Raw genomic sequence first — 24,971 nt, 5'->3', positions numbered from 1 at the left:
AGGGGGGAATAGATCATGGAGACCCTTTTTGACTCTCTGCCTTTTGTAATTCCATCCCCTTTTAATAATTTGGTTTTTAGCCCCTTAATGTCATACCCTTTTATGTAGTTCATTGACTATAAATAGGTTGGGGTTTTAGAGAGGGGAAAAGCATTTTAGTTTCTTTCTAGCATTTCAGTTTGCAATTTAGTACTGTTACATTGCTAGGGTTTTTTTCGACTTAAGTTTGTGGTGTCACAAGTTTGATGTGCTTTTACTCGATAGATGGAAAGCCCCTCGTGTTTGAGGAGGTTTCACAAACCGAGCACGCCCAAGGATATCCAACCTTGAACTCCACGCCCACGTGGCCCAAAGGGGAAGGGGGTTCTATAGCCTGCAAAGTTTCTCCTCCGATGGCCTCAAACCAACCTTTGAACTCTTTTGGGTCCATTGACACCCAAGCGGGGAAAACAGATTCTTTTTACACGCGATGGCGTAAAATAGGCTATAAACAAATTACTCTTATCGTAGGTTGTGCTTTATTGAAGAGAATGGGGGCAATAAAATCTTTTTGCCTCACGTTTGCCACCAAGAGCTAGAGTTTCGTCCCTTCATCAATGTTGCAGTTACTTCTATCGACCCCCCTTTCTCCAAACCAGTGAACCGATTTTTCTAACGCCTCCTCAGCAAGTTTTAGCCGCTTCGTCTCCTGCGGGGACCTCAATCCCCTAAAGCTTCATATTCTGCAAATTCCCGGGAACTCGCCCATCATCTCTGGGGGCCCATTTTTTCTTCCTCCAGTGGTGTCATTGAATTCAATTTCAATACTCTTTCTATTCTTATTTATTGTCACAATAGCATTTTATACAGATTGGAAACGTGTAAATATACGGTCTAATTGAGTTTAAAGGTCAATTTGCATTTTCTGCACATTGAAGAGGATTCTTAAACGTCCAACTATGCTAGTTATTAATATCATTATTTATTGGTATAATTCATAATGGCAGTTTTTGTGATTTTCTCCAAAACTCTCCTTTCATATATGTGATTTTCTCCAAAACTCTCCTTTTTCATATATGTTGAAGATTGAAGATTTGCCTTTTCAGGAGCTATATTATATGATCATCTTGCCCTCACTTTCTTCTGATGTCGAACTAGAAGTTCCACCAACCTGTTCATGTCCGATATTCTTTTCGAACCACTCTTCGAACTCCGTAAGATGCCTTGAATCATTGCTTAATTGATCAAGTGGGGGGTTTAACCTGAGTTGATCAGTTGTTAGGTTGCCATTGAATCATTGCTGAGTTGATCAAGTCGAAGGGTCGAGCTGATCAAGTGAGAATGATATGTTTCTGTTATTGGGCTTAATTGTTGTATCGCTTCAGTTTGTTTTTTGTACCTATTTATATAGAAGTAGGGCACAAGAATTTGTAAAGCAGCGCAGCCTTTGGAATCAATACTTTGATCCGTATTCGAGCATAATACAATTTTTCTCCGTTGCAGGGACCACGAAAATTCCGGTCTCCTACGTTCTTTTGTTTGTCGATTACACTATTATCCGATCTGTCATAACAACCCCCCAACCACACCCAAAATATTTTAACATCATCACGACATCCGACATCCTTGGACGTCTATCTGGGTTGTATCTTGTGCAGAGAACAGCTATTTTCATCAGCAGCTTCACCACTGCCTCCATCTCATCATCACCACCTTCATCGTCAGCCATTGATTCCCATCTTTTCTCCTCGTAATTTTTTTTAACCTGATATTAGATGTATGAGGATTATAAGGAATTACAAACAGCAAAGTTCTTAGGATTCACAGAATCAACTTTAAAGGTAAGCAGGTCTTCACCCAATCAACATACATCATGTCCTTCATCGGCTACATGAATAAGACTTCAATAATTGCTCTGTGACGAGCTCAAGAAGAAAACGATCCATAACTGAAAACACATACTTTATCTGAACACTTACCACTGGCAATGTACTGGAGCTATATGACCAATTGTTCCTGTCACACGGTGGTAATATGAGTAACGCTGTGGTCCATGATCTTTGGCTGATTTCAGTCAGTAACAACGGTTCGAATTTGTCATCTAACATTATATTTGCAGCTTTGATTACCCATGAATGATTTTCTTTCACATTTATCTAAGTGTGTCTGTTAGACCCCTTGCAGTGCCAATTGCTATAAGCTTTTTCTCTGTTTCCAAGTGAGAGGAGGTCGATTCATATCTCCCTGCCCACATAGTAAATTGAAGACTTGTGCCTATACAACATGCAAATTCTTTGAAATTAATAATTAAAACACTCTATCTGCTCTCTGCAAAATTTCTATCATGTTATGTTAGTAGGGCTCAATGCTAGTGATAAGAGGAAACATGAATGAGCTGTGCCTGTGCTGTGTGAGAGAGAATGAATTCTGGCCAAGCTTACCCAAAGCAACCATGAACTTCAACACTTCCATTGACCATCAAAGGGAAAACAAGCAGTTGTACTTGGCATCCGGCAAAATCCAATCACATGAATGATTTGGAATAGGCAAACAAATCCGTCCAATCTCCTAGTTCTCTTTCAAAACAATATTCTAGACTTTGAGAATTGTATCTTTTAACTGCAACAGGATAGCCAATTAACCAGCCTTTGTAGATCACATTAAAACTATCCTCACTGGATAATTTTGTTGGAGCAAACCTTCTGTTGCAGCATGTAGTTTATCCAGAGAAATATTCTTGGGCATCTTGACCTTCCAAAATGTCTCCTTGAAATCTTCCTTTGACCACTCTATGTCCCCCTTGCCCAGCAGGTATGTGAACATCTAACCTCCTCACAACTTCCAGCATCGCCGGACGCCCTTCTGGATCATCTTGGGTGCAGATCAGAGCTATTTGCAACAAGTCTCTCAACTTCTTCATCTAAGAACTTACCTTGAAGTTCTGCATCAACTATCACTTTCCATTCTCTCTCCTTGTAAATATGGTTAACCTGATGTCAGATTATATATACTTGAGTAAACTATATAACAAAAAATTGAACCAAGTAACAGTATTTGAAAAATGCCTCGTGACAGTTTATATTTGTGAAATTTCCAATTCAAATGAAAATATTGCCTAGACTCATCAACACAGGATTAATGTACAATCATCAAAATATCACTTATCACAACAGAATTTAAGTTTCAACTTTCAAGCTATTTTGATGATATGCAATTCCGTATGTGTGCATCCTCTGAGAGTATTGGTACAACTAGAGCAAGACTCACCCAATCTAGTAACAACATGTCATTATCATAGGCAAACCGAGCAAGATCGAACGCACTCTTCGCAGTGATGAGCTCGAGAAGAAAGACTCCATAACCAAAAACATCACTTTTCACAGAACACTTACCAGTAGCAAGATACTCAGGAGCTATATGACCAATTGTTCCTTTAAACGGAATGACAATATCATCACATAGCAATCCACAAATTCACCCAAGGATAAGCTAGCAAGAACTGCTTCAAAGTACTCATCCAACAATATGTTTGAGCTTTAACATCACAATGAATGATTTCCCTGGGGCATATATGATGCAGGTAAGCTAGACCCTTTGCAGCTCCAAGTGCTATTTTCATCCTTGTTAGCCAGTCCAGAGGATAGTGAATCTTTTCTTTCTGAGTCAGTAGGTTTATTATAAATATAACAAGTAAAACAAAATCTTTAACTAGTTACAATTACAAACATACACTTTACAATATAACAAACAAAACTAAATCTACACTTTACAATATAACATAACTTGCCTTGATTACCATTTATGGTTACTTTCCTACCACATGACAAAAAAAAGATGTATAAAAGAAGCTACAAACCTATTCCAGCAGTCTTTAAGACGGTGAATATGAATGGTTGATTGAGATTACCTCTTAACCAGAATGCTACACTTCCATTATCCATGTACGGATAAACGAGCAGCTTTTCTTTTGTGTAATACAAGATCCACGAGACGAATTACATTCCAATGTGTAGCAATGCTTATCATTTCCATATCTATCTCAGCTGCTTGTGGTGGCAGCGCTTCAACTTCTGCAAGAGTGCCATCTGCTAGTCGACCTTTAAAACTTTCCCCACGCCCCACCACGTACAAGGATATTTTTGTCGCTAAAACTGTCTGTTGCAACCAGTAGCTCACGCTGGGAATAGATTCTGAGTCCAGATTGATCATCTTCATCATCTGTTGAAGAAAATAAGTTACTCTGGTCATATAAATGCATGAAATATGTATACGAAGTTTATTTCAAGCCATATTGCAACTAATAAGGACTGCTAACCAAACCTTGGGCCACATCATAGAACTTGGGTTTCCTCCTCAAAGCCAAGCAGGAATTAGCTTCCTTGTATTAGTTCCAGAAACATTTTTAGCTGCAATTCCATACCGTTTAACTGAGAACTAAACTTCAATTGAAACATAAAGAGTAGAGTTTTAGGGTTTATCACATTCCACAAAGCACAAAGGTTGTAAATTGTAATTGGATCTTCCCCAATTATACCACGACAACATAATAGCCTCACAAAACCAAACATTCTAATGAATTAATAATCGAGACGAACCTTCAAGGCTAGTAAGCGGAGGTTGAAAAGGGGCGGTTGAGGCGGCGGTGGGACAAGTATACGCTTGAACAAATCACTCGGAATTCTGAAATATTCTCAAATTTGAGTAGAAACGTCGGTGATGGGTAATTTAACAGAATATTGAGATGAGCAGAGCAGGAAATACCTGAGACTTTCTCCACTTGAATAAGAGGTTCTCGGGTATCGGATGCAATGGTGGAGAAGGAGTTTTTGGGGACAGAGCTGCCATATCTCCTCCCCTTAACCACCGCATTCACCAGCTTCTCCCAATTATCTCTCGACGACGACACCATTTTCTTACACTCGAACTATACATGTAAAACAGGGGGAAATGCAATTGAACATCAAATCTTCTGGTGATTGATGAAAATGAAATACCTCTTTTCCTTCAATTATTAGACTAGATGGAAATAGCCTGAAAGTGACAGCGTCACTCGTCAACGACTATGCTCACCAGTCACCACCGCCAATGCATAGTTTTTAACTTTTTTAAAGATGAAGAGGAAAAAAAGTTGATTAAAATTCGAAAGAGAGATATAATCATCTAATAATATTAATAATTAGTGAGAATTTTTTATGGATACCACGAAATAAAAGAGAGAGATTATTTTTTTGAACACGAAAAAAAGACCTTTATTACCATTTTTATTTTTTTCTTTTTTATTTATTTACATTTTCTATTTTACTTTCCCTAATTTACGAAATTTATTATTTCCTTGAGATTGTCAATTTGACATTAAAACACTTATGAGATAGTTTTCCTTGTCAAGATGGAAAATAATTGGGAATCAATTCTACAATCAATGATTGCTTAATTTTTTGTATAGAATAAATTTCTTTCCTATGAAATACTTCAGACATGTATATTCATCCCTTTTTAAAAGGGGATCCATATTCTATTGAAAATCAACCGATTCAATAAAATTTTTGTTCTTTTTTAATTCTTTCTTAGTCGTTCTTGCAACAGGTCCAGGAAATTTTTAAAATTTTTGGGACTCATATTGATATCATCATTTCCCGATAGTTTCCCTTTTTGAACCTTTTTTCGCCGTCCAAAACAAAAAGAATGTCAAGAAGATAACAAAGAAACAAACCATAAACACATCTTTGATAGTTTTCCCCCGGGTTTTCCAATTTTATCGCAAAGTTTTGGAACCCAAAACCAAAAACCCCCCAAAAAAACCCCCAAACACCGAATAACGCACCCCCTTTTGATTCAAGTTAATGGTGATAACTACCCAAATTTCGTACTTTGGGACATCAATCGGGGGGGAATGGTATCTCCTAGGGGCCCCTTCCCCCACCTATCCATCATTCCAACGGGGCCGCCCCATTGTGTTTTCCCTGGTTGGGCCAACCCCAACCCTTTTTCAACGGGTTTTACAAACCCACGATTTTTAAAAAAAAATGCAAGAACATCAAATCTTGTGATTAAGAAAAAGTTTCCTCTTTCTCCTTCCAAATTTTTGGACAGATGGAAAAACGCCGAAAGGCCAAAATATGCAAAACCCCCACCAATAAGTTTTTTAAATTTTTTCGGGAAAAGGGAAAAAAAAGGAAAAATATGAAAAAAAAATACATATAATAATTTTGATAATTCGTTAAAATTTTCTAATTTTGGGTAGATTATTTTTTTGAATACTATGAAATAAAAGATTGAGATTAAATTTCATGGACCAAAAAAATTCTATTTATTTCATTTTTATTTTTTTTCCCTTTTTATTGTATTTACATTTCTTTTTTTTACTTTTCTTCTTTACCAAATCTAATCCTATTTTTTTATGGCCCAGACTATCAAACATTAAAACTCTTATCCTTTACTAATGAGATAGGGGTTTCCCAAGAAAAAACCATCTATTAATATCAATTTGATAATTTTTTGTTTTATTTAAATCCAAATTTTGTTTGTTAGTTTAATCCTATAGTTAAACCATAGCTTGTCTATTTTTAAAATCATCTCTAATTATTTAATAAAATTTAAACCTATCTTGGGGATATGTTTACGACAAAATAATATTATATAATTATTTACGTAAACTCAAATCCAAAAAAATATTTCATACTCACCTATTTATATTACATTTTTAATACCATCCCAATCACACATTAATCCCACAAACTTTATCAAAAAATTTTAAAATTTTATTAAAATTAAAAATAAATAAATTTTTTTTTAATATATTTATGTAGAATTTACTTTTTATTCAAAAAATTTTCTAACTTAGAAATTAAAATACACTTTTCATGCTATAATAAAACTAAAAGATAAAAGGAAACATAGTTAAAATCATCACAACTATTAAAAACATATCACAATAAGCATTAAAATAAAAATTTCAAGACTTGAAATTTGGGTATTGTTCTCACAAATGATCAACTAGCGCATTTGACTAAGGACTACGGGGGATTTTTTCCCCTTTTGTAGCCGGTCGTGTAGGCCCCCTTCCACTGGACAGTTCTTCCACTCTGTCATACAATCTATGTTGCCTAACATCCGGGAACCAATCTCTCCGTGCATCTCGAGATCACAATCTTGGGGGTAGGGTTTAAGGTCATCACGAAAATTCACTCACACGGACAGAAATACATCAGACATTCCTGGTTTCCGACTCCCGATGTGGAGGTACTATCCCACATTCGCCGCGCCTCCGAGGCAACTGTAATGCCCTGGCATTTTTGAATAGGGTGGCGGTCGACACCGCATGGGCCAAGCGGAAACACATTTTCGCTGCTCCAGCGTCAACGATACGCATAAATAGCTCCCGCGCATTCTAAAACTCCACGAAAAAGGTTTCCCCAAACGCGGTTCTACGAAAAGTAGTCGCCATATAACCTGATGTGCGGCTTCGTGATCCGTCAATCACATTCGGCGGTGGATAACGGGTCGGGTCGGTCCGCGTCGGTACTTTCATGTACACGTTTTATCTTGTGGTCCATGTGGCTCAATGCCTCGTTATTCGCGTTCGTACTCCTCAGATCCCACCACTATACCACTACTACTACCCGCGTTACTCATTTCGCGTTGTTGTTTCTTGTACGAAATTTAGATAGAGAAAACTCGTTAAAACAAGTGTTCAAATGAAAATGACGTGAAAATCGCGAATATATAGTGTTTAAAAAATTTTAAAAATAATAATAAAAATTGCGCGCGATCGCTCGCTGCCGGCTACAAAGGCGGCCATCTTCAAATGGCTCGCCTAATGGCTAAACCATCGGCTGGGTTAGTAGTTCGTAGGGTAGCCGCTATTTGAGATCTCGATAGTGTCAATGATTGAATGGCCTTTTATACTTCATCGTCCCTACAAAAATAATCTCATTTTATTATTATTTTATAATGTCCACCAAAAATAGTCTTTACTTTTCTATATTTTCTCCATTTACATTAGAATGACATGAATGTAACGTGTGAAATGAAATAAATTATTAACTTCAAATTTTTGTATTCACTATAAATTATTGTCAAATTGCGAATTTGCATTTCAATTTTCCCCAAATTCAAATTTATGGGACACTTCAAAAAATAATCAAAATTAATAGAATTTTGTTTAATTATAAAATAGACTAAATTTGACCAGATTTTTTTTTTTTTTTTTTTTTTTTCTTTTTTTCTTTTTGCCCTAAATAAAAAAACCTTTAAACCTGATTTATAATGTGGATAGGATTTGGGGGGATGGATTTATTTCTGGATCGTGGAGGAGGATTTGTCTGGTTTTTTACATTCTTTTCTACTTTTCTGAGTTAAAAATTTGCCCAACCCAATACATTTTTTTGGGTAGCACAAATTTACAGATAGGGTTGATTGAAAAAATAAAAAATTATGCCCATGGGCCGAAGGTCGAAAAAAGAAGAAAATGGCAGATTTTTTTCCCCAAAATAAAAAACCCTTTTTGGCTACTTTTTTGGGATGAGCCTACGTTATAATCCAATATAAAGAATTTAAATTGATCTTAATTTTGCAATCATATGTTAGTTGGGGAGGTATGTAATTTTGAGCAGACTTATGGTAAACACTTGCTTGTTTGTGTTGTGTGAGTGCATAAAATTACATCCATACATTTGAGAGTGAGAAAACAATAGAAAATCCACATTACATACTTGTGGGGCATGGCAACAAAGTAATTTCAAGAAAAAGAAACCCTTAAAATGATGTTTAATCGCCCATGCTTGTTGTTGTGCCATTAAAACATCAATCTTATATTTGTTTATTTCTTGGGCGGTTATGAAAATCCAATCTACGGGGCCCCGGGTTTTAAAAACCGAAACCCCGGTTGGGCCGGTTTGGATCGCAATGGGTAAGTAGTTCGTTCCGGTTTGCTCATATAAACCCCCCTATTTTTGGACCCCTTTAAAACCAAGAATTTTTGGAAACCAAAAAAAAAAGCTTAAAAACTTTGTTGTAAAGGAGGCTTGACCCAAGACTTTTTTGGTCGAATTAGTAACCCCTTTTACCCCCTTACCAAAATACTTTGTTTGGGATATAACTAAACTTAAAATAAATTTATATATTAAACGGGATAAATTTTTATTTACCTAACTTTTAATCCCAAAATTTTAAAAAATAATTATTAATTACATTATCTTTTATAACTATATTTATCATTCCCCTAAATTATATTATTATTTATATATAACAATTATACATAAGGGTTTTAAAATTTTTTATATTATTAATTTATTTGTTACTATATGTTATATTATTGCTTCAAATAAAACATTTTGAAAAAAAAAAGAATTTTTTTGTTTTTATCATAAAAAATCAACAAATTTTAGTATATTTAAAATATACTTTATTATGAAAAAAATTAGTATAAATTTAATATTCATTATATTTTACTGTTCTTTGTATAATATATTTATATATAAGTATACATAATGTTTAATGTGTGATAAATTTTTAATTACATTTATCATTCATTATTTAATGGGATATCGATAATATCACGGAATTTTAAAAGTTGGGTTTTCAACTTTAAAATTGACAAATAATATCATACTTTACCCTTGTTTGTTTTTTCCCCACGAATGAAAAAATTCTTCAAATAAACGGATTTTTTCGTAATTTCTCAACAACAATTTTGAGAGCTCAAGTTTTTCAATCTTCAAGATAGTTTTTTTTAAGACACCCTCCAAAATTGTTCTTCAATCTATTAAAATAACATGAATTTTTTCATCGTGGAAAAAAAAACAAGGGGTAAAGTTTGTGATATTATTGTCAATTTTAAAGTTGTAAAACCCAACTTTTGAAGCTTCATGATATTAGATGCCAATATCCCTTATTTAATACTCCCTTCGCTCCATAGTATTAGATCATTTTGCTATTGTGGTACGCTCCATATTAAAATAGAGTCATTTCCTTTTAGAAAATCTACATTTTTCCACACCTACTTTACTCTCTTACTTTTTCTCTCTCTTCATCTCTCACCTTTTTTATTTTCCACTTTATTCTCCTTTAACTTAACTCACCTAACACAATTTTTCTTAATCTCTACGCTTAAAAAAACGCCTTTTTACTATGGAACGGATGGAGTATATATTTTATATTTAATTATATATGTTTATAATAATATTCGGTTCGACCATTAACCGTTGAACCATTGAACCAGTTGCTTCACGGTCCGGGTTTTAAAACATTGATATGTGCACGAGTTTATTTTCTTTATATTCTTCTTCTTATTAAGGACAAGCAAGAAATTAAGTTTTGGGAAATTGATAAACTCATAGTACTTTGCATAGTTTTTAGGGGTTAGATTTAGAATGGTTAATTTGGTTTTAGGATTAGTTTTCTATGTTTTTGTCTAATCATCTATCAATTGATTATTTTGATGAGTTTGTTGAGTTTTAAAGAAAAAGATGACTAAAATCATGATTTTTAATCGGGCTCTAAAGGATTCTCAATTTCTTCTTCGGTACAGCCTTACAAAATATTCGCACACTCATCACCGGTGTATATAACGTTATGCCCACGCATAAAGACTGGGCGCATTCATCCTAAAACTTCCACTCGGCCCGAGTTGAAGTCATCCATTTTCCACTCGGTCGGAGTGGATTTGACACCAAACTCCACTCAGCTCTGTGTGAACTCCATTTCACCTTTGCAATTTACAAAAGCCTCACTCAGACCGAGTGAGTTTCCATCCGTGGTTCCACCAAAACCGACTAAGAGCAACCGTTACAAATTTCTTTTCCTTTAGTTGGGGTAGGAATTGTGGCAGACTTAAGTCCTTCCATTCACACTCATTTTCAACCTAGAGCGTGAAGTAGAAGAGAAAAAGATGGCCAATCATCGATCCGAGCTCAAAGACGAACTTCCATTCTGGTCAAATCATCTAGGGGAGTAGTATCTAGTATAGTTATTTCAATATTTTCATTGTTTTCAACTATGTCTTCCATTTGAATCTTTGAACACTTGAGTAGCAAAACCCTTATTGTGGATTTGGTGACGTTGCCATTTTTTAGTTTAACTTAGTCTTTTTAATGTCAACGTCTTGCTCTTGCTATTTGTTTGTTCTTGGACTTTAACAATTCAATTTATTAGTTGCCTCTTGAATTATTGTAGACTTAGCTAAATTAATCGAAAACGAAATAGCAGTTAGTACTCCCTCCTATCCCAAAGAATAACACGCATTGTGGCTCGGCTAACGCTTTTAATGCCAAAATCGATAAAGTAAGCAGTGGTAAAGAAAAATAATTAAAGTATTATTAGTAGAGAATGAGTCCCCCATCTCATTAGAGGGAAATAGTTTCCAAAATTACAGTTCATATTTTTTTAAAACAACGTAGCAAAAAGAAAGAGTTGCATATTCTCATGGTACTCTATGTAGTGAATAAAAAGACAACACATTAATTAGTAGAATTTGAAAGAACTCGGATTTTGTGTGAGCGTTTTTATCCTAAGTTCTAGTGGGAGCACACTAGATATTGAGGCACATTGATGCTAGAAAGCTTTAATCAATGGATTAGGTAGTTAGACATAAGGCTTAATGTAATCAAGTGATCTTCTTACCAATGCTAGAGACATAAACTGACATAGAGATCAAATAGATAACAAACATATAGTCATTGTATGGAATCAAGAATTTCACATTTCATATCAATACGCCTCATATCAATTTATCTTATTTTTAATCATTTTTTCTTTGATTTAATCTTGTTAGATTTAATCCAAAAACCAAAACCTTTAATCTTGTTAGATTTAATAAAAACCCAAAACCTTTAATCTTGTTAGATTTAATCCAAAAACCAAAACCTCTAAATAATTTGGGGTGTTTTTTAGTACTTTTGAGTTGACACACTAGTCTTCTGGATACTTTCCTTTCACAATAACTCAATACATTTGTAGTTCCCCTTGTTTTTAAAATAAGCCTTGGTCGCTATTCACGAGGTCCGATCCAACTATCATGGAACTAATTATGCCCGACCACTACACCACTATTCTGATGGCATCAACAACCCCAATATCGAAAACGGAAGTCGTCCCCTTTGAACCACCCTTAGTATTTGATGAATATACTGTTTCTATTTCATTTAAATTAATCCAAGATTTGCCTTTTGGGAGCTATATATATTGTATGATCATCTTGACTCACTTTCTTCTGATCCAACCTAAAGTGCCACCATCCTCTTCTTACCCGGCCTTTTTTTCAAACCACTCTTCGAACTCTCAACCACCCCCAAAATATTTTAACATCATACGACATATGACATGTTGGACGTCTGTCTGGGTTTATCTTTCAAAGAACAACATTTTCACCAGCTGCTTCACCACTGCCTCCATCTCAAAATCACCACCTTCATCGTGATTATTCCCATCTTCTCTCCTCATAATTCCTTTTTACCTGATATTAGATGTATGATAGAAATAAGGAATTAGAAACTCAAAATTCTTAGTATTCATAGCATAAATTTAAAAAGGCAAGTAGATCTTACCCAATCAACACACCCCGTCATTCTCACCTACGTGAATAAGATCAATAATTCTCCTTCCTGTGAGAGCTCAAGAAGAAATGCTCCATAAATAAAAACATCATTTTTATCTAAACACTTACCACTGGCAAGGTATGGGCTATATGACCAATTGTTCCTGTCACGGTAGTAATCGAGTCTCGTTGTGGTTCATGAATTTGGCAGATTTGAAGTCGGGCCCAAAACTGTTCAAAGTTTCATCTAACAATATATTTGCAGCGACATCACAGTGAATGATTTTCTTTTCACATTTTTCATGCAAATAGCTGACCCTTCGCACCAATGTTTTTTTCTTCTTGTTCCCAAGTAAGGGGGAGGCAATTATGCCCCCTGCCCATAGAGTAAATTCAAGACTTATGCCATAAATTTGAAACAAAATTAACCAAAAAACCCCATCTTCTCTGCAAAATATCTCATCATGTTATGTTAATAGGTTAATGATGATAAGAGGAAACATTAATGAGCTGCTCTGTGGAGAGAATATGTGTTAAGCAATATGTATCAATAAAATTCTAGAATAGCTTTAAAATATGTCAGTCAACTTACCCCTTAACCATGAATCGACACTTCCATTGACCATCAACTGGAAAACAACAGTTGACTTCTGGATCTGGCAAAATCAATCACATGAACCCGATTCGGGATTGGTTGCCAAAAAAATTATCAATCTCTAGTTCTTTTTAAAGTAATATTCTAGACTTTGAGAATTGTATCTTTTTAAATGAACAGCATGATCTAACCAGCCTTTGAGATCACATTAAAACTATCATCACTGATAATTTTGTTCAAAACCCCTGTTGCAGCATGTAGTCTACCCAGAAAATTTCTGGGCATCTACCTTCCAAAATGTTTCTTTGAAATCTTCCATGGAACACTTTGCCTCCTCCTTTGCTATTTTATATGCAGCTTCTAAACCCCCTCCCGTCAACATATCGGACGTCCTTCTGAAACAACTCGTGTACGATTAGAGCTATTAGCAAAACTCCTCCACCTCTTCATCTATGAACTTCCGAAATTCTGCATCAATTCACTTTTCCCTTTCTCTTCTTGTAAATATGTTTTACCTGATGTCAATTATAAATCCCTGAGTAACCGTATAATAATAATTGAAACCAAAAAAGAGTATTTAAAAAAGCCTCTAAGAGTTTATATTTGTGAAATTTCTAATTCAAATGAAAATATTGCCAGACTAATCAACACAGGATTAATGTACAATCATCAAAATATCATTTTTACAACAGTACTTAAGTTTCAAACTATTTTAAATGATTTTAAATTCCTTATGTCTGCATTTTTGTGAGAGTAATGGGACAGCTACAGTGCTCCCCAATCTAGTAAGATCCCTCATTATATTAAACCAGCAAGATTGTAAGATTTTGCGCTGTGATGAGCTTGAGAAGAAAGACTCCCTAACCAAAAACATCAATTTTCGGGAAAACTTTCTAGCAGCGAGATACTCAGGAGCTTTTGACCAATTTCCCCTTTTCGGTGACAATATCATTACCACAGAATCCACAAATTCACCCAAGGATAAGTGAACAACTGCTTCAAAGTTATCATCCAACAATATGTTTGAAGCTTTAACATCACAATGAATGATTTTCCTGGGGGATTTATGATGCAGGTAAGCTAGACCCTTTGCTGCTCCAAGTGCTATCTTCATCCTTGTGAGCCAGTCAAGAGGAGGCAGTGAATCCTTTCTTTCTGGAGTCAGTAGGTTTAGTATAAACATAACAAAATTCCCAATCAGTTACAAAATATAATAAACACAAACACTTTACAATATAACAAACAAAACTAAATTTACAAAAGGTGTATAAAGAAGCTATAAATCTATTCCAACAGCCGACAAACTTTCCTTGATTACTATTTATGGTTACTTTCCCTCTCTATGGCATAAAAGGTGTATAAAAGAAGCTATAAATCTATTCCAACAGCCAGCAAGACGGCGAGCCCGAGTTCTTAAGCAAAAATAACATTGTTATCGAATAAAAGTAGACCAGCGAATGAAAATGAATGGTTGATTGAGATTACCTCTTAACCAGAACGCCACACTTACATTAACCATTTACGGATAAACGAGCAACTTTTCTTTTTGAGTAATACAAAATCACGAGTACAATTACATTGCAATGTGTAGCAATGCTTATCATTTTCATATCTATCTCAGTTTCTTGTTGTCGCACCAGTTTAACTTCTACTACAGAGCCATCTGCTAGTTGACCTTTATAAACTTTCCCACGTCCACCACGAACAAGGATATTCTAAAACTGTCTATTGCATCAAGTAGCTCACGCAGTAAAATCTTGAGTCCAAAATGATCCTCTTCATAACAGTTGAAGACAAATAAGTTACTCTGCTTATATAAATACATGCAATATGTGTACAAAGTTTATTTCAAGCCATATTGCAACACTGCTAACCTTGGGACCGATCATAGTCCTTGGGTTTCCTCCTCCAAAGCCAAGCAGGAAATAGCTTCCTTGTACTAGGTCCCCTAGCTGCAATTCCATACCATCTACCTAAGAACTAAATTTCAATCTAAACATAAGGAGCAGAGTTTTTAGAGTTAGGTTTAGGTTTAGGATATTGTAATTTGATTTTCCCCAATTTTACCACGACAACATAATATTGATAGCCATCACAAAACTAAACATTCTAATCGCGCCAACGAACTAATAATCGAGACGAACCTTCAAGCGGAGGTTGAGGCGGCCGTGATGCAAGTATACGCTTGAACAAATCACTCGGAATTCTGAAATATTCTCAAATTTCCTTTATTAGAAACGTCGGTGATGGTGTAATTTACACTGAAACGGAGATGAGCAGAGGAGGAGATACCTGAGAAAGTCTCCACTGGAATAAGAGGTTCTCGGAGTGTCGGATGCAATGGTGGAGATGGAGTCCTGGTGGCAAAGCTGCCATATCTCATCTCTCTTAATCACTGCCTTCACCAGCCTCTCCCAGTTATCTCTCGACGACGACATCATCTCTCTTCAGAATCGAACTATACAGCTTAAACAAGGGGAAAATGCACTTGAACATCATATCTTCTGGTGATAAATGAAAATGAGTCAACTCTGTCTCCTAGTTAAAGCATCGCAATGGTGTTTAAGCTATGTCAAGTAAATGCAAATTGATTCTCTCTCTGCGTCAAGACATATAAAAATCACTATCGATCAGTTAGATGTAGCGATCAAATAAAAATAATTCAAAATATCTACATTTACGGAATTAAAATTACGATTAAAATCGGAATTAAATTTACTGAGACATATACAGGAAAATTCATTAATTTTATTTAAATAAAAAAAGTACATTAACTAAAAATCAAAAAAATAACATAATAAAAAAAATCCGACTTCTACACACTGAACCACCTTGAATACATTATAGTTTGTCGCTGCCAGACAGGGTCTTTGTTTTAGGTCTTAATTTTGTATTGGGCTAGTTGTTATTGTCCATGCTAGATGTTGCTCTTGTACGAAATTTAGAGATAGAGAAAATCGCGTTTATATAGTTTTTCAAAAATTTTAAAAAAGAATTAAATTTTTTTTTTAAAAAGAATTAAAAAAATTAAAAAAAGAATTAAAAAAAACAAAATTGGCGTGCCGTCGACAGCCTCAATAGCGGCCACGCATCGGCTAACATGGCCTTACGCCGATCGACTCGCCGATTCAGCGATGCCAACTCAATGGTTGGTGGCCGATCGGCGATGAGAATCGGCTTGGGTCGCTAGCCACCATTGCGGATGCTCTTAGACTAGGTGGAAACGGCCTGACGTTACTTTGCTAACCCCATCAATGCTTAGTTTTAACTTATAAAAAAGTGATTAAAATAGGAAAGAAAATACATATAATAATTTTAATAATTTATGAAATTTTTTCTAATTTTGGATGAGATTATTTTTTATGAATACCATGAAATGAAAAGATGAGATTAAATTTGATGGACACGAAAAATACTCACTTTATTACTCATTTTTTTATTTTTCCATTTTTATTGTATTTATATTTTCTTTTCACTTTTCTTCTTTACGTCATTTATTTACTCTATATTTATTTTTGGACGAGACTATCAATTTGAAATTAAAACTCTTATCATTACTAGTGAGATAGGATTCCTAAGGAAAAACCACCTATTAGAATATCAATTTGACAATTTTGTGGATATGCGTCTTTAAAAATAGAAAGAGACTTCAAAATACCTTCAACTCACTATTAGTTCTACTCTTAAATTCCAAATTTTGTATAGTGTTGTTAGTTTAATCCTATAGTTTGGGAGGAGTGGTCTACTTCTTTGGTCATCTCTATCCGTTTATACTAAATTCAAACCTAATTTAGGTGCTCCATATATTTACAATCAAAATAATTTTACTCAATTATTTACGTCAAACTCAAATCCAAAAAAATATTCCAAACTGCTCTTTTTACATTTTCAATTAGCCTACATACTCATTTCAATTACACATTAATCCCACAAAACTTATCAATAATTTGATTTAAATTGAATGAATAAATTAAACTATTGTATTAATATATTTATGTACTGAATATATATTATATTAAAAAAAATTACTAACTTGAAATTAAAATGCACTTTACATGCTATAATAAAACCAAAACATAAGTCGAAACGTATTTAAAATTATCACAACTATTAAAAACTATCACAATAATCATATAAAATAGCAAAAGTTCAAGACTTGAAATTTGTGTATTGTTCTCACTTATCACAAAATGATCAACTAGCGCATTTTAAAGTTTCGGATGAGAATTTTTATTTCTTATAGCGTCATATTGACTCAAATATTCTTGAAATAATAATGGACTAATTTGCAATATCTCATAATTTGGCAATAACACCATATTTGATGTTGTTCCATAGATAAACCTATAAATTAGTTTGAGTTTGGTCTATAGTTGGAGATGATTTTTACACCAAAAAGCGAATTTTAATGCATGATTGGAAATGGTCTAATCACGTCAAATAAATAAACCATTCAACTTTGTTAGAATATGCTAGGATTAATATTCTAGCATCTAAATGTAAGACGAATCAACAAGATAATAACAAGAAATGATAAAAGGAAATAACAACAAGATTGTATGTGGAAAACTCTCTTCTATATGAAGAGATAAAAATTACGCGACCATGGTCTACCAAATCCATTACCACCAAGAAGATAATATAACTATGAAGTTTACAATGATATCTAGTTCTTAACAACATAATGAAAGCACTAGACAATCAACACACTCCAAAATAGTTGAAATAAACATTTCAAGAACACAACAACCATGTTAAGAAATTAATAACCGAAGATCTAACCATTCAAATTTGGATTCATTTGGTCATAATGTAGCTAGACTAGTCTTCTACCTCCAGTTAAAATGTTAAGACGACTGAATAACTTTAGGACATCCGATCATGTTGAAAATCGAGACTGCATTGTATAAGTAAGTGAATAACTTGAAGAACACACTTTTCTTTTCTTTCCTTCTACAGGTTTTCTCTATCACTTTTCAGTTATAGCCGAGCTCCAACGATAAAGGTAGGATTTTATATATTCTCATTTGTCCTATTTACGTGTTACGTGTTATGTCACATTTTCTTTATTGGAAAATTCTCTTTCACATTAATATACTTCCTCGTCCACTGAAATAGACCATATTTCCTTTTGCATTCGTCTCATACAAATAATTCATATCTATTTATAGCAACCTCTTTCTCCTTCTCTACTTTTTTATTTATGGACTCACTATCTACTACACAATTTCAACTACTTTTCCTCCTTCTCTCATACTTTACCAATTATGCATTAAAACTCGTTTGACGTGTCCATCTTGATAAACATGGGATTTGCATGTTTTTAAGGCCTAGATTTGGCTCGTTTTATATGTCAATCTTGCAAATTATGTTCTTAAATTGCATATATTATATATTTTGGTATTTTGATGTGTTTGTTGATAAATGATGGAAATAGATACAAAAAATGTACAAAAGTGTCAAAGTTCAGCAGCCTCTGTTCGAGCCCATCTGCCAACGAGTTTGAAGTCCAATCAGTGCTTAATACATATCATTCTCTTCATCTTTGAAAAAGCTTCACGTGGGTACCTTGAACATCTAAATCAGGAGTTCTGTGGAGAAAGTTATGGCCATTTTACGAGACGTTGCGCAATGCAGTCAAAATTAGGCGGAAATTAGGCGGCCCATCTGTCACCTTCTTCCGTCTCCAGGCCTCCAACTCTCCCCCTCTCTATATTTCTTCCATCCCATACTCCACACTTAAATTCTTCCATCTTCCATGGGAGCGGAGCTCTGCAGATCCGGCAAGAGAAGACGAAAGACTACATCATTCAACCTTGGGTTTTGTTTTGTTTTTCTTCATGTCTAGTACTTTTTGTTGTTTTACTTTGTCTATGAGTATTAAACATCTTTTGTAGAATTTTTGGTAAACATGCTATGATTATAAGTTTTTTATTCAATCGTTTTTCCTTGTTAGCTCTTGCGTTATTTCGATTTCTCTTGTGCTTATACATTTGTTTGATTGGCCATCTTATGAATGCATGTGTTTACTACAAGAAGCGAGAAGTGAGTAGTTTAATTTGAAAGAGGAGAAATTGACGTCTTTGCCAATAAAATCGGGAGATTTGAGCCTTTGAATAAGCAAATTTATCTTAGGAGCTTTTAGGAGTTGTCTTAGTTCTAGGAAGGACACTTCGGTTTTAGGTAGCAATCTACAAATTGTATGCTTGAGAGATGATATAATTTTACATACGTGATAGCTTAGTAACTCTAAAGACCGTAATTCAAGGAAGTCCTTTGGATATTAGCTTTTGATTGTGGTTCCTAAAATTCGCATTCCTTAGCTGTTTTGTATTATATTTGTTTTTATATTTTACGTTATTAGTTTATATATTTAGTATAGTTTAATTAATCAAACCAAAAATTTAGCTGTTTTTGTATTATATTTGTTTTTATATTTTCTGTTATTAGTTTATTTATTTCGTCTAGTTTAATTAATCAAACCAAAAATCCGTGTCTCCAAATAGTATATGACGCTTAGTATATGATAGATAGTTGCAATCTTATTCCCTGTTTCGATATCCCATCGTCCTTTAGCTATACTAGATCTATCTTGTATACTTGCAGTATTTTAGTCTAATAAATAGTGCATCACATACCAAATGACCTATTTTTATGGAGCGGAAAGAGTATAAAATTATATTTTTCTCCCTCTCAACATTTCTAAAAATTTGCATCATGACCCAAGTATGATATCAACACATGCCAGATGGAGCATTTTATTTAAGATCTCAAGTGTTTATCCAAGGTTACATAGAAGATTGATCTGCTGAGTATCTCTACATTAGCATTATTTAAGTGATTGCTAATGTTGTTGTGACATAATCAATTTTCATACTTCATCCATTGATAAAACTAGAGTCTGTTTCATTTTGATCTATCTCATAAAAATTGTCTAGCTATTTTTATTTTTGGTAATATTTTCTTTCAAATGAGGCGAGTCACGTTCTTGATTCTCCACTTACATACTCAAAATTACTTTTATTTCTATTATTATCTCTCTCCAACTATATAATCTTTTCACAGACACTCAGTTCAATCGATGCATCACCAATTCAATTCTTGCACAACTTTCATGCCAACTGAGATTTTATTCTTATGTACCAAACAATTAAATTCAAAACAAGATTTTTTATTCCATATTTCCTTCCTAGCATTCCTTCTCTTCTCTGAAATTTTTTTTTGTTTTTTTGCGCAACTTGGAAAACAATTTCTCATTGCTATTTGTTTAGATAAAATGAAGACCTACTATGATCATGAATATGATTGCAAAATCTCATTTTGGTCGTGGAAGGAAACATGATTTTTAATATAACTTCAAATGTGTTGTTCCAAAAATTGTTTAGCTCACAAAATTTTAGGAATGACTTATAGATCCCCATTAATGCTAAAAAATTAGTTACACAAACTCATTAATAGTGGGGCAAATTAATTCCAGAAATTATAGGAAAGATTTAGAATTCATTAAACTATGATAAGTCTATAGAAATAAAGACGAGAGTGGCGCGACCTATAAATTAAAATTCATTTATCTCTAGAAAAACGAGAGTTAGAGGGGGAGATAGATCATGGAGAGCCTTTTGACTATCTACCTTTTGTAACTTCCATCACCTTAATAATTTGATTTTTATCCCCTTAATGTTATGACCTTTCATGTAGTTTGTATTGGACTATAAATAGGTGTGGTTCGAGAGCGAGAAAGACATTTTAGTTTCTATCTAGCATTTTAGTTAGCAATTTAGTAGTATTACACTGCTTGGTTCTTTCTCGACGTTAAGTTTGTCGGTGCCTACAAGTTTGATGTGCTTCTACTCGACATAAGGAAAGACGTCTCGTGTTTGAGGAGGTTACACAAACCATGAGCACTAGCCAGGTCATATCCAACCTTCGGAACTACTCAGCGCCCACGCGGCTGCCAAGGGAAGGGATTCTATAGCCGTGTGAGATTTCTCCTCGCGATGGCCTCATATCCAACCTTCGGGAAATATTAGATCCATTGACGACTCCAACCGGGAAATCGCGGCCTTCTTTGCACACGTCGCACATGAAACGGGAAGTAGGCTATCAACACATTACCCTTATACGTAGGCTTGTGCTTTATTGAAGAGAATGGCGGGCAATCAAAGCCCTATTGCGACCTAACACATTCAATGTCCTAAAATATACCGAGCTCATTGCCACAAATGCCCTTATATCAATCAAGGCTTCCATATTGTTTTGGATGGACAACTGCCACGGCCCTTTCATATCGGGCAAGGGCTTTGGTGCCACAATCTGTGCTATTAATAGCATTGAATGCGACAGGAAGAGGACCACCCAAGTGAGCTCTCGATACGAAGATTATTGTAAGCAGTTGCGGGTTAATCCGGGACCTTATCTTCGATGTTAAGATGTCTACAGTCGTTGTTTGTCAGAGACAACTCAAGCCAAAATATGTTGAGAAATTAAACTAATGACTGGCGTAGGCTTGGATAAGAACAATGGTGATATTTTTCAAGTTATTTGATATTATATCCTATGATCATCTTGACTTACTTCTTCTTCTGATGCAGAACTAGAAGTTCCACCATCCTCTTCTTATCCGGCCTTCTTTTCAAACCCCTCTTGAACTCTCAACCCCTCTTCACCACTGCCTCCATCTCATCATCATCACCACCTTCATCGTCAGCCATTGATTCCCATCTCCTCAACCTGATATTAGATGTATGAGGAAAATAAGGAATTACAAACTGCAAATTCTTAGTATTCATAGCATAAACTTAAACGGCAAGTAGATCTCACCCAATCAACGCACATCCTGTCATTCTCATCGGTTACGTGAATAAGATCAACAATTCTTCGTCCGGTGATGAGCTCAAGAAGAAACGCTCCATAACTGAACACATCAGTTTTATCTGAACACTTACCACTGGCAAGGTACTCAGAGGCTATATGACCAATTGTTCCAGTCACGGTAGTGATAATATGAGTCTGGTTGTGGTCCATGATCTTGGCTGATTTGAAGTTAGCAACAACTGCTTCGAAGTTGTCATCTAACAATATATTTGCAGCTTTGACATCGCAATGAACAAATGTCTCTTCACATTTATCATGCAAATAAGCTAGACCCCTTGCAGCACCAAGTGCTATGTTTCTTCTCTGTTGCCAAGTGAGAGGAGGCCTGCGATTCACATCTTCCTGCTCATATAGTAAATTCCAAGACTTATGCTCATGCAATTTGAAACAATAATTAAACACTCATCTGCTTTATGTTATGTTAATATGTCTAATGTTATAATACAAGGAAACGTTAATGTGCTGTGTTGTGTGAGAGAATATATGTTAAGCAATCAGAACCTAATATGATACGAGCATATCTCCTAAAATATTTCCCATATATTATTATTTAGTTAGTTATTGATCTACCATATCTTTTCATATTTATTAGGATTATTTTCTTGTTCTTTAAGTTAGGGTATCCACTATTATAAATAGTGGACATTGTTCTTCATTCGATCAATTAAGATATATCAAATTATCTGATTTTCCTTATTTTACTTTCTTTGTTTGGTTTGATCGCGGCAAAACTCCGCGACTACCGTTTATCCCTAAATTTGGCCGGATTGATCGTCGAGAACAGCTCCCGGACGTTCGACGCGAATTATCCGAGTTAAGGAACTTCATCCTTAACAATTTGGTGCTTTCATCTTCGCAACTCATGGCTCACACCAACGAGGAAATCGTTTTGTCTTCCCTATGTGACCAGATAATGGCTATCTGTGACAAACTAAACAAGAGATTTGACACGATGGACGAACGTGAGCAGCCATACAGCCACCATCAGCCACTGGCAGCGGCATATGAACAGCCGCCATATGCGACTTCAATTCTGGGGTTAACAACACCGGCTGGCCACCACCACCAACTGCCCCTGTGCCACTGCAATATCCGGCGCCGGCCTATGTCACGCCGTGGCAAACGACGGTTGATCCCCACTTCGACAACCAGCCAGAACCCTACTTCAAGTACCAGCCGCCTTTGTTATATCAGCCTGATTCGGAACCGGCATCAACATACAACCACCCGTCGTTCATCAACACGGGATTTGCAACCTACGAACCGCCCACCCTGGTGTGTTACCTGATGTCGCACAACTGGCCGTCGTACATGGGTCACTATCAGCAACCTTCGACAGATCTCCAGAAGCCTAACCCCAGCGACACTGATGGACAGCCACCTGATGCTGAGAGATCAAGGGAATTGCGGCCGGAGAACCCCGATTTGTCGAATTCTGCGTCGAAAGGAGAAATCTCCAGCGAATTAAGTGATGCGGATTCCCGCGTGGTGCACTCAAACCAGGACGTGGAGACTGATTCTAAGGTGGAAGGGAATCAGGCATTTACTATGAGAGAGCTGCTCAATGAATTGAAAAATGGAGAAGCGGGTGTCAACGATGGCAGAGAGTCCGGTACTCCCCACAACCAACAAAAATCAGCACTGCATATCACGCAGAACGATGTTGCTGTGGAGTTGTTTAATTGTGTCGCAAGTCTTGATGAGGAAGATTATCTTACCCACAGACAGTTGTCGACACTTGATGACAGTCCAGATAGCTTTTACGGTGGAGATGGGCATGATTTGAGGGAACAAGACCAAAGGATGCTTAATCCATCGAGTTTAGATGATCAGAAGGCTATTGCAAATTTGGCAATATATGTTAAGATTGCGAAGGTTGCTGCAGGAGGACTCAGGAATCTTAAGGTTGGTGAAGCATACAAGGATGTTATTGATGAAGATGGTGAAAGGAGATGTACAATTCTTCTATTTGGTGCAAGAAGACGATCATGCATATTTGATCCAGGAGGTTATGTTTTTCTTCAAAAATTCCTTCTAGTTCAGGGAGTTATAATGGTGCAAGGGGGGATTTGTCCGCAAAAAGAAAAATGAATCTACATAATTGCAGAATTCCTACATTAGATGAGGCAGAGCATTCGGATCTTAAGCACATGATTTTACAATCCTCATCAACACTCTCCGTGGCTTCGTGGTTTCACCTTGAGGACAAGGTAGATTTCAACTGGGGAAATTGATACGAGCATATCTCCTAAAATATTTCTCATATATTATTATTTAGTTAGTTATTGATCTGCCATATCTTTTCATATTTATTAGGATTATTTTCCTGTTCTTTAAGTTAGGTATCCACTATCAAATTATCCCTTTTATCGTATTTTATTTTCTTTGTTTGGTTTGATCGACGGGCAAAGCTCCCGCGACTACCGTGTTGAATATATGGACTATTATTGCTTGGGCTGATTTAATTTGTGTCCGGGCCTTTTATCCATTCTTTGGACTTGGCCGAAGCCCATCCTCTTCCCTTCTCACGAATCCGCCACGTGGCTCTTCACTTGGATCCTGTTTCCTAACCGTTGGATTAAGGGTTTGTGAGATGTGTTTGTGTATGTGAGATGAGAGCCGGTTTTGTATTCATTCATTCCATACACTTTCTCTCTCTCTATCCGATTGCCCTCCAACTTCTCTCTACTTCTTCGATTGCTTCTTCGGTTGATCTCTTGAGATTATTCACCATTCTTGGGTGAATTTTCCCAAAGGTCTGAGTGTGTAGAAGGCAAGCCTTCGGTTGCTTGTAGTGTGAGAACTAGGTTTCGTTCGGGGTGGTTTCGTGACTTAATCCGGTGTGAAGGGGCGTGAGGTGAAGGTATTGACGGTGCGAGGGTAGACCCCGCAATTCATCTGCTCCCTTTGGGATTTGGTTCTAGTTGAATAGATCGGGCTATGTGGCGGGCTCGAGCCATATTCGTGATCTATTCGCTTTCCTTGTGTTAG

General features: G+C 35.6%; 2 protein-coding genes and 1 pseudogene across 2 annotated transcripts; all 3 read right to left on the bottom strand.

Annotated features, from left to right (window-relative positions):
• Window positions 1-3,452: 3,452 nt before the first annotated feature.
• LOC125221162 lies at window positions 3,453-14,625 on the bottom strand (annotated as a pseudogene).
• A 147-nt stretch (window positions 14,626-14,772) lies between these two features.
• LOC125221161 lies at window positions 14,773-15,594 on the bottom strand. The gene is made up of 4 exons (XM_048123286.1): window positions 15,399-15,594; window positions 15,251-15,312; window positions 14,981-15,058; window positions 14,773-14,882 (listed from the first exon to the last, which is right to left on the bottom strand). The coding sequence occupies exons 1-4, from the start codon at window positions 15,545-15,547 to the stop codon at window positions 14,773-14,775; spliced, it is 399 nt and encodes a 132-aa protein (XP_047979243.1). The 5' UTR covers window positions 15,548-15,594.
• Window positions 15,595-21,757: 6,163 nt separating this feature from the next.
• Window positions 21,758-22,999, bottom strand: LOC125221160 (BRASSINOSTEROID INSENSITIVE 1-associated receptor kinase 1-like). Its single transcript, XM_048123285.1, has 3 exons — window positions 22,943-22,999; window positions 21,940-22,322; window positions 21,758-21,836 (listed from the first exon to the last, which is right to left on the bottom strand). The coding sequence occupies exons 1-3, from the start codon at window positions 22,997-22,999 to the stop codon at window positions 21,758-21,760; spliced, it is 519 nt and encodes a 172-aa protein (XP_047979242.1).
• Window positions 23,000-24,971: the final 1,972 nt, after the last annotated feature.

The sequence above is a fragment of the Salvia hispanica genome, chromosome 4, assembly GCF_023119035.1.
Source record: "Salvia hispanica cultivar TCC Black 2014 chromosome 4, UniMelb_Shisp_WGS_1.0, whole genome shotgun sequence".
Taxonomy (NCBI): Eukaryota; Viridiplantae; Streptophyta; class Magnoliopsida; order Lamiales; family Lamiaceae; genus Salvia; species Salvia hispanica.
The sequence above is the reverse complement of the archived record's forward strand: the minus strand, read 5'-3'. Positions and strand labels throughout refer to the sequence as shown.